Source organism: Prunus avium, chromosome 2 (genome assembly GCF_965620075.1).
Source record: "Prunus avium chromosome 2, drPruAviu1.hap1.1, whole genome shotgun sequence".
NCBI lineage: Eukaryota > Viridiplantae > Streptophyta > Magnoliopsida > Rosales > Rosaceae > Prunus > Prunus avium.
In genome coordinates, this window is record NC_142285.1 from 4,820,129 (window position 1) to 4,833,973 (window position 13,845).

Consider the following 13,845-nt stretch of genomic DNA (forward strand, 5'->3'; position numbering starts at 1 on the left):
TTTAATGCAATTTAGACTTTTTATAAAATAAGGTGATTTTAGACTTCAAATTACAAGCAAATTCAACTAGCTGCTAGTTTCAATCTCTTTTTACTTCTTCGCTGCAATGAGTGAACTGGTTCTTTACATTTGGCTAATCAAACAGATATGTTGACTAATTCTACGCAGAAAAGGAAAAAGATTATCTCTACATGAACTCTGTATTGGATGTGAACTTATGGTCATCCAGCAAAAAGCCACCACATTCCGATTGCATACGTTATTGTTGGCTTCATGCTCCTGAAAGTTAAAAGGCAAAGTGTCATATGTTTGCCTATGCACGGAGTGTGTAACTTAACATTTTGTTCAAAGACTCATTAGACAATAACAATACGAGAAGCAATAGATATCTTCTAGTCAAGAGTTTAATATGTCAAAAAGGTCATCATTAGGTACCCAAAACATCGACCAAAACAACTATTCTACACAGTTTTAAGTAGATTTTAGAAAAGGCTTAATTGTAGCAATGGTCCCTCAACTATACTCGAAGTTACATTTTGGTCACTCAACTCCAAAAATAGTTACAGAGGTCACCCAATTAGGTGGTGTGTTACATCATCGGTCCCAAGTCAAACTCTCTTAAATTTTCTGTCAAAAGTGAGGGTAAATTCGGAAATTCATCCACAACCCTCCCCTTCCTCCATTGCTGCAACCCACGCCTTCCTCCTCTAATTCCTCCCAACCCCAATCCTTCTCTCTCTGAATTATATGAACCAAGATATGTAAGAGCAGGACTAACCTTGTATAAAACTGTACTGAAAATTCTAATTACGCAAACACCAAATGAAGTTCTAAGCACATAGGGAATCAGATTCGAGTTTTGACTTCACTTGATGAAGGCAAGCTTTAAGATCCTGAAGTTCTTCCATGTCTGAGAAACTCACAGCCTGAGATTACCCAAATGTGTTTATTTAGTCAGAATATGTATAGCATAAAAATCTGAATAAATGAAATTACTAGTGATAGAAAATATTTGTATTATACAGCTAAGTAAATAAATGAAAATAGGAACGGAAATTATAATACTCAAAGTTAACTTTTTCTGAAATACCAAGTATCTTGCCTGTTTAATTGTGTTCTTTAGGTGCATCTCTGCTGTAAGAAGTTCACGACAGCTACCAGTAGACACAGAAATTTCCATATACACCTTACAGAGTTCCAAGGATGATTGAGCAAACTTCTTAAACCGATCTCTATCTTTCCACATATCAGATCCCTGACAATATATCCTTGTGATTATATAAGCATTATAAAGGGACCATAACTGGTTTTAGATTGGCATTTAATGACAAATATTAAGTACAAATGAAATGGAAAAAGGAAATATCTAAAGCAAAATAATAAATAGAAAACTCATCATGTTATATTCATCACAGTTTGCAATGAGCCCCTGAACCAATGAGTGATGAATTTATCACATTATGATGTTCAAAATGGTGAGATAAGGATGATGGCAATGCACATGCCTCAGTCACGACACAGATGGTACAATGGGACAGTTTTAATAGTTGGTTTATATTCAACATTAGTAGAATTAAAATTAATCAGTAAAGGGAGAATGAGATAACCATGACTTGGAAAGATACTGCGAGTCCCTAACAACTGCCCCGCAAATGTGTAGAAATACTCTCAGTATTACTAGCACATCTATAAACCAATTTTCAAAAGATTAAGAAAACAAAAATTATAAAGCACTAAAAAAGTAATCATAATGGTAAATAAAAACTTAAAACTAGTAAGTCACTGCTAGAGATACCTGGTATGATCTAACTTGCTTTAATAAGGCTTCAGAGCACATTGTAAGGTCTCCTTTCATTTTGTGCCACCTTGCATACAAACCCCAAATATCTGCTCCATTTCCACTTCGAACTATCTACAAAAAGAAAAAAGGAAAATATTGCATGCAACTTATTACTTTACCCCCGACCAAAAAAGACATTACTTTTTAGGTAAATATACTGAAAAGACACCAAGAGGCTTCACCATTTGATTGGCACATTCCATCCAACATATAAATGTTAGAACAATGCCCAGAAATTTCTTATTAGTAAAGTTACACATGTCGAGAGAGAGTCGTAAATATACTGAAAAGACACCAAGAGGCTTCACCATTTGATTGGCACATTCCATCCAACATATAAATGTTAGAACAATGCCCAGAAATTTCTTATTAGTAAAGTTACACATGTCGAGAGAGAGTATGGAGTGATCTGACATTTTTGGTAACAATTAAGATCCTCATGATGAACTGTCCACTTAATTGATACATATGGATGACTAAACGATCTCCACTTTGATTATTTTTTGCAGAGATGATCTTTAAATGGTAATTTAGAAAATGAATGATTCCAATTATGACATGCATATGGTGAGGATTTGTTAATCACAACGGGAGACGGGTGGGGTGGACAAGGAGGTACACACCCTTGGGTGTCCCTAAGTATTGTCCACCCTCTGTAGCAGGCTACCCTAACCATACCCATAATTGCAAAAAATAAATAGATAAACATTTTAAACCCTAAATGATAATCCATAACTAAGTTAACCTATGTTAAAATATAAATAAAAAATTTGTTGGCCCACATCCTTCCTTAAGCTTCTGAGAATAGTAGAAAACTAACAAAATCAAAGTAGACCTTTCAGTTCAAATCTCTGTATATCAACCACCCAATAGTTGGTCAACATTTTTTTTTATACCCAGAAATCTGCCAAGCCGCTTTGCAGACAAAGCTTTGAAACAGAGGCACCCCACCGAACCCTACAATCTTTGGGAGGCAGGAAACACTAACAAAAGCAAGATAGGTACCTTTGGGATTTTCAAACCTCAGACCACATGGAATCAAAACATGGGCCTGACCATTAGTTGGTCAACATCATAAAATAGGGCCCGTTTGAATTTGATAACCATCTCAATTTTAGTTTTTAATTTTCATTTTTCATGCTAGAGTATAGAGGAAAATGAGAGTGAGGATGAGATTGAGAGAGAGGATGAGAGGGGAGGATGAGAGGAATGAGTAACAAAAGTGAAAACAAAAACTTGAAAGTGAAAACAATTTGAAATAGATTTCAGTTTTTAGTCTTTGTTTTCACTTTTGTTACTCCTCCCTTCCATCATATCCTCTAATCTTCCCTCTCAATCCCATCTCCACTCTCATTCTCACTTCCATTCTCCCTCTTTTTCCTCTTTACTCTAGCACAAAAAATGAAAACTAAAAACTAAAATTGAAATGGTTATCAAACGGGCCCTAAGCTTTTGAAAATAGTGCTAAACCAAAACAATAATCAATAAACACATGCAGAAGTCTAATAATAAGCATTGGAAATGATCAATCAGTACCGGGCAACTGGTTACTGTTCATGTTAGTAGAAAATCTACTGTAAAAATATAGGTCAGGGAAGCAAAGCAAACAAAAGGAAATGATAATAACGAAATCATACCTGCTGTAGAACTTTTCCAAGGAACTCTACTAAGTGCTCAGTTTCCCGAGATTTTCCCACCTCAGTGGGACAGTTATCTTCATCCGTCATATCTGGAGTCGTATGTGCAGCCCTTATTTCGACCTCAGCCACAATTCTTTCCAATAATTCAGCATCGATTCTTTTATTATTAGTAATATCCAACACCATCCGTGCAGCTTCTAGACCCTATAAGAAAAATAAATAGAGTAAGAACAGCTGAAAACTAATACTTAATGATGGGCACAATCAGTCCACGTGAAGAAAATTGAAAGTGAAAAAGGATATAACAATGGAATTCCCTAAGGTAGGTGATCTCAAGCATGAATGTGTAGACATGTGGACCTGATCAATGAAGATCTGCCAACAGACCAAGCGTTTCAAATTTACTAGGCTTTTTTCTGTTAACTATTTTTTCCAGTTCACGAATGTTGATCTGAAGCAGTGAACAACGTGTAGACATTCAGACCTTATAAATGAAGATATGCAATATAACTCTAGAAAAGACCAAGGGTTTCAAATTTACTAGTTTTTTTTCAATTAATTTTTCTTTCCAGTTCATCAATGTCCTTTGCCATGCTCCAAATCAAAGGCAAGGTTTCCATACCACTTTACAAACCAAATCTAAGCCTACCAAGACAAGTTTACATTGTGAGCTGTCACATGTGAAAATAAATATGCTACTGAGACGAAGGCACTTACCTGACCAAAATTGCCAACATCTACGGCAACATGGCTGTAGTTCTCCCACAGTTGCCAGCTGTTTCGTCTGTGATCAGTCATGTTCAGTCATTACATAATCCAAACTGTCGATAACAAATATAAAGTTTTGAAAAGGGAAGGAGGGCACATGCGAGACGGAGAAACACACAGAGAGAGAGAGAGAGAGAGAGAGAGAGAGAGAGAGATAGTTTAGTCAATGGAGGAAGACAGAACTTGAATTTCAGAGCTTCTCTAAATGCAATGAAGGATTCTTTACTCTTCTTTTTTATCATATGCCTGCATAATTGGAAAAGCAAGAAACAAAAATTAGTTGAATTGATTTTCCAAAATAATAATAATAACTAAGACATCATGACCACTCTATTATTTGCATTCGAAAATTGTATATTCATACAAGAAGAAAAAAAAATTTCAAACTGACTAATAATATGACATCACATACATTCATCATAAATTAGTCATTCAAACTGTTTAGCAGTTACTGAAATATGACTAAATGTGAAACAAATTTTCACTTGTAATAATTTAATTTCGTTGAAATGAAGATCATGTATTTACTTTCTGTTATAAACCAAAAAATAAAATAACCTAAGTTTAGAATATGATTTGGTTACTGTACGTTTGTTTATTTCACATCAAAAAATAGTGTATTACTGTGTGAACTACACTGAATAACATTACATCATAGTCTTGCAAGTGTGTTGTTAATTTTATCTAACAAGTATAAGACATGGTTATTATAAGAAAAGATGTTTGTACTGTGGTGGTTAGGCCCCTCACCAAAGAGGAAGGCGTTTATCGGTTTGAATCCCTAAACCTTAAAATCTAACTATTGGACACTATTGCAAGGAAAAAGGAAGGCTAGCAGACACTATTGGACACTTTAGTAATCCAACTAATGCAAAATATTGTGGAACAACAGAATTTTGCCAGAAATAGCTAAAATTCTACAAGATAATGACAATACTTTACCAATATTTTCTAGTTTTTAGACTTTTTTCACAGACATAGCTGAAACCCCCATTAAAATCAAGAAGTCTAATTCCAAGATAAGAATGTACGTAAAATATAACTCAAAAGCTCAAATGGGTTTCGGCACCCAGTGCAACCAGAAGCAAAAAAAAACACTCAAAATGTTATCACGATATTGAGAGATGAAGAAACAAACAAAAGAAAAGAGGAATATTCAGAGAGGACATACAAGACAAAGTAAGGGGTAGAAGGCATACAAACAAGCAATATTATTCCATGCCTCCCCATTTTCAGGATCAAGTTGAACAGCCCGAGTAAAAGCATCCAATGCCTTTTCGGTATCCCTAGCCTGTATATCATCTCAGCAATAAGCTTAACACTTGTAAGAAGGAATAAAGATAAAAAGGCAGTATACAGTACAACTTTCCTCATTTCCATACATCATGCAACCTATAAAATGAATAATAATGCAACATATCATGGATCACACAAGTTACCTTCAACGCAGCAGCCCCAAGTGCAAACCAGCCATCAGGATACAAAGAATTCAAGGCCATTGCAGACTCCCTGGAATATGGAATGCAGAATGTGATTGTGTATCTAAATCAATTATGAAATACAAAGATTATCATATAAACAAATGATATATTTGAGATGAGTGAGGCAGGAGGAAGGCTTTACACGAAAAAAGTACCATAGGGTTTTTGATTTTTCATAGTCCCCTCTATTGTATGCACTGCGAGCAAGAGACCGCTATCAAATAGAAAAAATAACATTAAAAATCTGTGAAAGATGACTGAGAATGTCTTTTCATAAGGAATGAGTTTCAGGACACAACCTTGGCTCGAGCTGATCTATCATTTGAAACTTCCAGGGCTTTTTCAAAGCACGCATCATCATTAGTAACATCACCCAATGAGCACCTAGAAATTATTTTAGGAGTTCACTCTTAAAATTATTATGTCATGTATTATAGGTTTTAAAATGCATTAGGGCATGCATGGAGACAGCAATAGTGGGAATAAATAAAAAGAAACTTCAGAGCCATCCATATTGAAATAGAGATTCAAGACAAACAAATATGAACACAATAATTGTGTCCTAAATCAGTACTAAATTAAAAATCATAAAGAAATAAATAAACTATAGTCGTGTTACTCTTGGTTATATTTTTAATCTGAAACTGGGCATGTTCCTTTGGTTTCAAGTTCTGTAAGACTACATAAATGGCACAAAGATATGGATGCACCTCAATATGCTGCCAAAAAAAAAATGGGACATGGAAAATGAGTCCAGAAAATATGTGACGTTGAAGGCCTTGTCAATTTTCATAATCAGATAACAGTGTGTTAAAAAACAATGCACAAAGATTAGGAGGGCAAACATAAAATATCTCATATTTTGTACATGGATTGGTAAATAGGTTTCAGACTTGAACGGAAGACCTCTCTCTCATATTCAAACACGCCGACTAATAAGGAAAATACTCAGATAAATTTACTAGTAGTTCACTTTGAATAAGGGTAATATCAAAACCTGCATTTATTTTGAGGATATCAGCACTCAATATAACTTTTACAAGTTGAATGGATTAGAAGAGACCGCATGATAAATTTAACTAACGTTTGAAAATAAGGTTTCTTGGTAAGTTAAAACAATTAACAAAAGAAAACCTAACACATACCATAACCTGGGGTCATTGGGTGTTTCAGAAAGTCGTGTCTTGATCAGTTCAACAGCTGCTGCTTTCTTCTCCAATAGGCTGTTTTCATAGTACCTCACATGAGACTCCATTCGGCAACAAATGGTGAGAAGTAAAAATGAAATAAGAGGATTCGATTTTTCCATAACCATTATGTGTCATCATACCGGTAGCAGAATATAAGATTATCCCATAACTCTAAATCCTCAAAAGTTTTAACCGCCTCTCCTATAAGACCACAGCCAACTAAAAGTTCACCATATTCCCTAAAATGAATCCGAAATAGACAAGAACAAGAAATGTCAATAAGAAACAACAGATAGCAGAATATAGAAAGCCACAATAAAATTCCTCATCAATGTAAGATGAAGATATACTTCCGCAGGGCAGGAATGGTAGGAATTTGAACGCCATAGCAGAAAAGAATCCTTTCCACCACTCCTGGAGAAGGGTCATAGAAACCCTGAACCTGAAATAATAATAAAAAACATTGCTGCTGTAAAACGAACTCTCAATAAGTAAATGGGTTAACTGAAATACAAGAGCTCGAAAATAAAATGAGCATGAGCATTGATCTTTGAAAGCCAGAACCACATGAAGAGAAGCAGATATCAAAACAGTGCTCATTTCTAAATAATATAAAATAAACTAAGCTATTATACGTCTAACAATGGTAGTAAGTCTACATCTGGCATCAGAGAAATTAAGTAACCACTTCAGACGACGAGACCAAGTTCATAATCTTTTTTAGCATCAGTAAATAGTAAAAAATTGCATGCCAAAGCCAGCTTCTGCCTCTACATAATAGTGTGTTCATGCGGTTATACTATATGTGTATGAAGTGCATATTATATTTATAATTGGATCAATTTTGCATGAGATTTACCCAACTATTCCTTAGAAAGAGTGTTTTAACTAATGTAAAACTTGATTCACCCCCATGTCTAGTTGTGTTTTAACATTTTTCAGCTACCAATTAACATGGAAGTATGAGACTTAAAAAGGAAATGCATGGATCCTGAGAGCTGGATCCATTTAGAAAACTGGAGGAAAAAGATTCTGATCGAGAAGAACAGAAATTATGCCAAAGAAAAAGTTCAAAATCTTAAGAAAAGATGCTACGTAATACCAATTTTTCCATCATCAGCAATGCACGTTCCTTTGTGTGACTACGTGTTGACTCCCACCGAATCCGTAGGATGTCACAGAAACATCGTATCTGATACAAAGAAAAGAAATTTACCACATTAAATAATCTCAAAATTAAGGAAATCTAGGTCAACAATATATCAATCTCACTGAAGAGTCCACAGTACAAAAATCTCTCCTCTCCTCCCTCCCTCATCCCTCCCTCTCTCATCTCTCATCTCTCATCTCTCATCTCTCATCTCTCGTGTCAATGTGTGCAATAACCTAATTAGAGAGAAGCAGAGTGATTTGGGAGGTTCAGCCCTATCCTATTAGATACAAAAGATGTGTCATTGATCATAAAAGTAGCTTATGGACACTCTCAAGGTGCAATAATTAAGATATGATCCATTCCATGGGCTGAACTACATAGTTTTGGGATACTGAAATTGTTTGTTTGATGGACTGACCTTAGTAAGTTCAAAAGGAGTAGGTTCCCAGCCAGAACACAGAATTACTAGTAAGAAAAATATTTGGCCCCTTGGTAACTTATGCCAGATACGTGAAGACTTGAAAGTACAAAAGCAAAAATATAAAGCAAGGTCATGTGGTATGGACTCTGGACCTGATGCAGACAAATGGCATTAGAGAAGCCTTATCTCAGTGTGAGTTGGGTCATGAAACACATTCACGGGGTACAGTATAGCCATTACTTGTTGAGTATAGGAGCCTAAAAAGGACAATGCAAAATCTGATGAAATTATTAGAGCTTGTGGAAAGTGGGGATTTATAATTTATCAGAGATTTTCAAAAGTTTTCAAACAATATTTTCTTGAAATAAAATCCTTGTATGAAACTTTTATGAAGTACAAGGAAGAAACAGGATTTGAAGGTTTCACCAATTATTATGGGAAAACATGATAATGGATATAGAAAGTGGCAAGTCAAATTATTAAAGTTCTCTCAGCTCTTTTTGCTTAGTTGAAAGAGGTATAAAAGATTGAAATGCAAATGCAAGGTTCAAGAATTAACATAATGATAAACAAGAAATCAAAGACAAGTTCTAGGCATACAGTGGACTCCATTGCAGTTCGCTTATTGGAGTTTTATGAAGAAATGTTTCAGCAGGAGTCATCAGAAATGTATATCTAAAAGAGGGTTTATGACCTTTTCAGATTGTCGTAGTTCAAGGCCTTGTACTTGTATATCTACATGGTCTAGAAAGCTACTATAGTGCCTATATATGGCAAAGGCTCTGACAGGAAATTATGTCACTTTGTCAGGACTCTCCCTTTGACGATGAGGGAAGCTTAAATTATATGTTTTTTTTACTCTCCCTCCATATGTTCATATTTTACTCTATATTATATGTTTTTTTTATATAAAAAGATCCACTTTGTATGGCAGAATGGCTTCCTTTCTTAAAAAAAAACAAATCCTTTCATACTCGATAGTCGAAGTCTTAACATGAATGGTGTCTTCGACACTATTATTTGTTTGCTGTTGTTAACAGTTAACAGAAATATATCTGTTAGTGCAGCATGTTTAAGCTGGTTCAGTTGGCGCTTGGAAGACTTCCAAAAGACTATTGGCTTACCAACCAGAAAAGTTTCATTTCTAACAATATAAGAGATAAGTCATTGAACTTTTACGATATGTTGAACACTGAAATTCTTAAACTGTTATCAGAAAGAATGATTCAATAAAAATGGAAAATATACTGAAATTCAAAAACCATACAATGTTGTGATTTTATACTTACAATAAAGTATGACGACTGCTGAGAATTAATTGCCTCTATGTAAGGAGCCATTTCCCATCCTGAAACAGAGATTGGGATGCTGAGACATCAAAGACTATAGACTCAACCGTACGTAGTAAGAAAGTTATTGTGCTCCAATAATAAAATTGAAAAAAAAATAGTAGACATTAAGTTCTGTTAATGCCCTGCTTGAATATTGTGAATACGGGTAACATTACTACATATGTATAGATAAGAAAACTTACTTTGCATTTCATCATGTCGTGTACCCTTCTCAATTAGAAGGCATTTAGCCAGGATCACTGCCTGATGGACTGCACTCAAAGGAACAGCAGCAGTACCACCAACTTGAATGCCTTCTGAAATAATTCCAGAATTGCTATCATTCCCTAACAATTTTGGGGTCATCAATATGTCAGAGGCCTCATAGGTTTCAGATGGATGCAGATTGCCAATGCTAGAATTGTTTGTCTGGTAGCCAGGGCTTTCTGAGACGCAGCTACCACTGCTCTTCGAAGAAGTTGGGTTTGCTAAAAGTACCATTTGTGCCTTCGGTTCTACCTTTAGGGAAAAAATGTAAAGCTAAGAAGTGTAGTTTTGATATTAAAAGAACAGAAATAATAAAATTCTTTTTACATGCATTCAACATTTACCTGATGTACAGTACGGAAGCCAAGAACACCTGTAACAGAAAGCTGAAGACCAGCTGCTGCTTCAGCTGATTCAAAATGTAGCCTGATACCACAAAGGAGCCTCAGCAAATAAAATGAAATAACGGGAGTAAAAGAAAAGCCTAATCAGCATCCAAATAAAGACTCCAATTATGGAATATTTATGAAACCAATCAACAATGGAATTAAAACAAAAAACAAAAAGCAAGTGAAGACATTCAGCCAACGCGCACACACACACCATTTGAGTTCACAAAATATGGAGACACAAAACAACTTTATGGTGCAAAAAAAAATTCTCTGAATGTTGAATTTGTTTGATAATAATACTGGAACTAAAACTATCCTTAACAAATTTTAGTTTTCACCAACCTCTCTCCATACCACAAAAGAAAGGAACTGCATAAACTTTAAACTTATATATGTTAGGTTTTACATAAACTATTGTTTCATTATTTTATGAAACGAGGATCATAGCTTGACACTCACCTAGTTAGGCCTTACTACCATATTGATAGCTATTATAATCACTGTAAAGACCAGCAACTTTGGACATCAACTGAGAATCAGTGTTTGAACTCTCGAGAGCTTTCTACAGGAAAAAGGCAAAAATATTGAGGTATTGCAGCATGTAGGCAAACTTTTGGGTGGCTTGGTTAGAAAGGAAAGGTAGAATGCTTGAAGGAAAAATTGAGGGAGGAGCAGAATCCTGCACTTTCAGGCTTCTCTCTTGAATTTTATGTGCATCATGTTGTTGTGTAATTGTGTGTGATTAGAAGGTTAGAATTGCTCTTTTGCTTTGTTGGTGGACTACATGTCCACTGTTCAACAATAATGGTTATTTCACTAACTTTATTCTTTTGAAGCCTTTGTATAAAATTAAATTAAATAAAGAAAGAAAAAAGAGTTCTCTGACCAATGCAGATAAAAGTACAATCTCCTTGATTATTTATTCAAAGTACTAAATTTAACCATTTGTATATACATCAGAGCAGGTAACAAATTTAGATCAAAGTAAACCAACAAAACATAGCATGACAGGAAGATGAAAACTTCTACTGATTAGCAACCTCCCATGGAAGTGAAATATTGAAAATTTCACTTGCTTATTTTAGCAAACCAAAAAAATAAAAATAAAGCTCAAGTGCTTGTAGTCCAGTGGAGGAATTAACAAGAGACATCAATTAAACTTTATTTGGAAACAAGTTAGACCTTTCACAGCATACATTATATATAATGACATATTAATACGATCATTAATAAGATGGTTTCTTTATAGGAGATTATTATTCACTAATAAGATGGTTTTTTTAAATGCTATTTCTAATAAGATGTTTAGTTGGAGCATACTAACCAAAATGCCAAAAAAAAAAATATCCTTGACAACTCACCTGCATGAATCAACTCTTGCATAGGTGTATTCCATTATTCCAGCTTCCAGATAAATCATTGAGACAAGTGACGAACCCTCACCATTACGTAAATTGTTACCCCAATAAGTTGTTACTTTCTCCAAAGTGCCAAAATGATTCAAAGTTTCACTCGTAAAGACTTGCAAAAGATTGAACAGAGAAGAAGACCGGTCATCAAGAATTCTTTGATGGAGAAGGGTGATCCTAATGAGCCACCATGAAATGCTCCTAATTCCATATGTAGAAGGCACACTTCCGTCAAATAACAAATCTTTCATCTTCACGGCCAGCATCTTTGCATAAACTATATACTACAAAACAACACCAATTCACATATCAAAGTGCGATTTTGTAAAACAACTAAAAATAACAATCATTCAGAATTTGAACATATAGTTACTTATAATTATAAGTTAGGAAAGATGCAACTAAACCAAGCTCATAATTTGCGTGAACTTTCAAAGAAGTCATCGCACACGGAAAATAGGCAAAATTGATACAGAAATGAAAAGTTCTGGGCCTATATTAAGAAAACAGTCCAAGCATAAATTAATTGGCAAAATGTAACAATCCCAAAAATAGAAAAGGCAGTACCTGAATATTGGATAACTTTCCAAGCAAGTCAGACCCAGCAGCCATAAGCTGATTACGCGCCCAATTCTCCCACTCATCACATTGAGGCACTTCCAGCGGCAGAGGACACTTTGGCAACCCCTCCAACGGTCTAAATTTCCAAATTCCCAATATTTAAAATTAACCCAAAAAAAAAATTTCAATTAAATTTTTTTATTTAACTCAAGTTTTTTTCTTTTTAACTTTTGAACTTACCCAGTCAAGTTACATTGAGCAAAACCGAACAAGGCAGCCACGGCAATGCACAGAACCACGATGACTCTGTAGGCCTTGTCCTTGCCACTATCATTCTCTTCTTCTTCGCATTCCTTGGATATAAACGACTCAACTCGGTCCAGCAACTCGGAGTACACTCTGTCAGCGCACTCCGCCGAGTCTCCGAGCGAGTCGAGCGAGTCAGACTCGGCGAGTTTGAAAACGACGCGGTTTACGTCGGGGGAGGTGAGGGCTTGGAGGTAGTGGCCCGACTCGATGGAAGTTAAGAGGTCGTTGATTAGAAGGTGGAGGTGGTGGGTTGGGTGGGCATGATCGGACGGTTGGGGATGGGGTGAGGGATCGGACGCCGGAGACTGGAGGGTGCAGCGGAGGAGACGCAGCTCGTACCCGCGGAGGATTGGGAGTTCCGGTAACGTTTCGGACATTTTGTGAACTAGTCAGTGACGGAGTGCGAATGTTTAGGGTTTAAGTGAGGTAGAAGAGATTTTGGGTTTTAGAGTGTAGTTATGATTGCATGGGGTAGGGTGCATCATAAGAAGCAATGGATGATAAATTTCTGATGCAAGTGATGTTAGAGCACTTCCACCCCAAAAGGCAAGAGCAAGGCAAAGGCAAAGCAAGATTTGTCACTATTCAAGTGAATGGTGGTAGCCTTTGTCTTTTTTGTTTCCACTCCAAAGGGCAAGGGCATGGGCAATTACTATTCATTTTAATTCATTTTCTATTTTTTATACTTAAACTATTAATTTTGATAAGATTTTCGGTTGTTACGTGTCACTATTTATTATAAAATTCTCATCTCAAATTTCAAATTAATTTTTTGGATTAAATTTTTGGATAAGATTTTCAATTGCCACATGTCCATATTTATTATAAAATTCACATCTCAAATTTCAGATAAAATTTCCGGGTAAGATTTTCGGTTGCCACGTGTCCATATTTATTATAAAATTCACATCTCACTCATCATACAATTGAAATACTCCCGGTCCTCATAATCCAACATAATCGAGTACAAGAACGACTCAATCATTGGCGGATGTGGTTCCATTGGATCACGACGTGGGGGAGTATTTTCTTTCGGAGGATGTAATAGTGTCATTATTTCCTCCACGGAACGCCACCACGGGA

General features: G+C 35.6%; 1 protein-coding gene across 1 annotated transcript; it reads right to left on the bottom strand.

Annotated features, from left to right (window-relative positions):
* LOC110770831 (uncharacterized) lies at positions 1-13,216 on the bottom strand. Its single transcript, XM_021975055.2, has 21 exons — positions 12,694-13,216; positions 12,460-12,589; positions 11,845-12,176; positions 10,436-10,517; positions 10,028-10,343; positions 9,783-9,841; positions 8,022-8,111; positions 7,270-7,361; positions 7,060-7,158; positions 6,875-6,952; positions 6,029-6,113; positions 5,885-5,943; positions 5,688-5,757; positions 5,448-5,539; positions 4,432-4,494; positions 4,198-4,264; positions 3,478-3,684; positions 1,796-1,912; positions 1,103-1,255; positions 779-926; positions 1-279 (listed from the first exon to the last, which is right to left on the bottom strand). The coding sequence occupies exons 1-20, from the start codon at positions 13,137-13,139 to the stop codon at positions 831-833; spliced, it is 2,733 nt and encodes a 910-aa protein (XP_021830747.1). The 5' UTR covers positions 13,140-13,216; the 3' UTR covers positions 1-279; positions 779-830.
* Between the last annotated feature and the right edge of the window lie 629 nt (positions 13,217-13,845).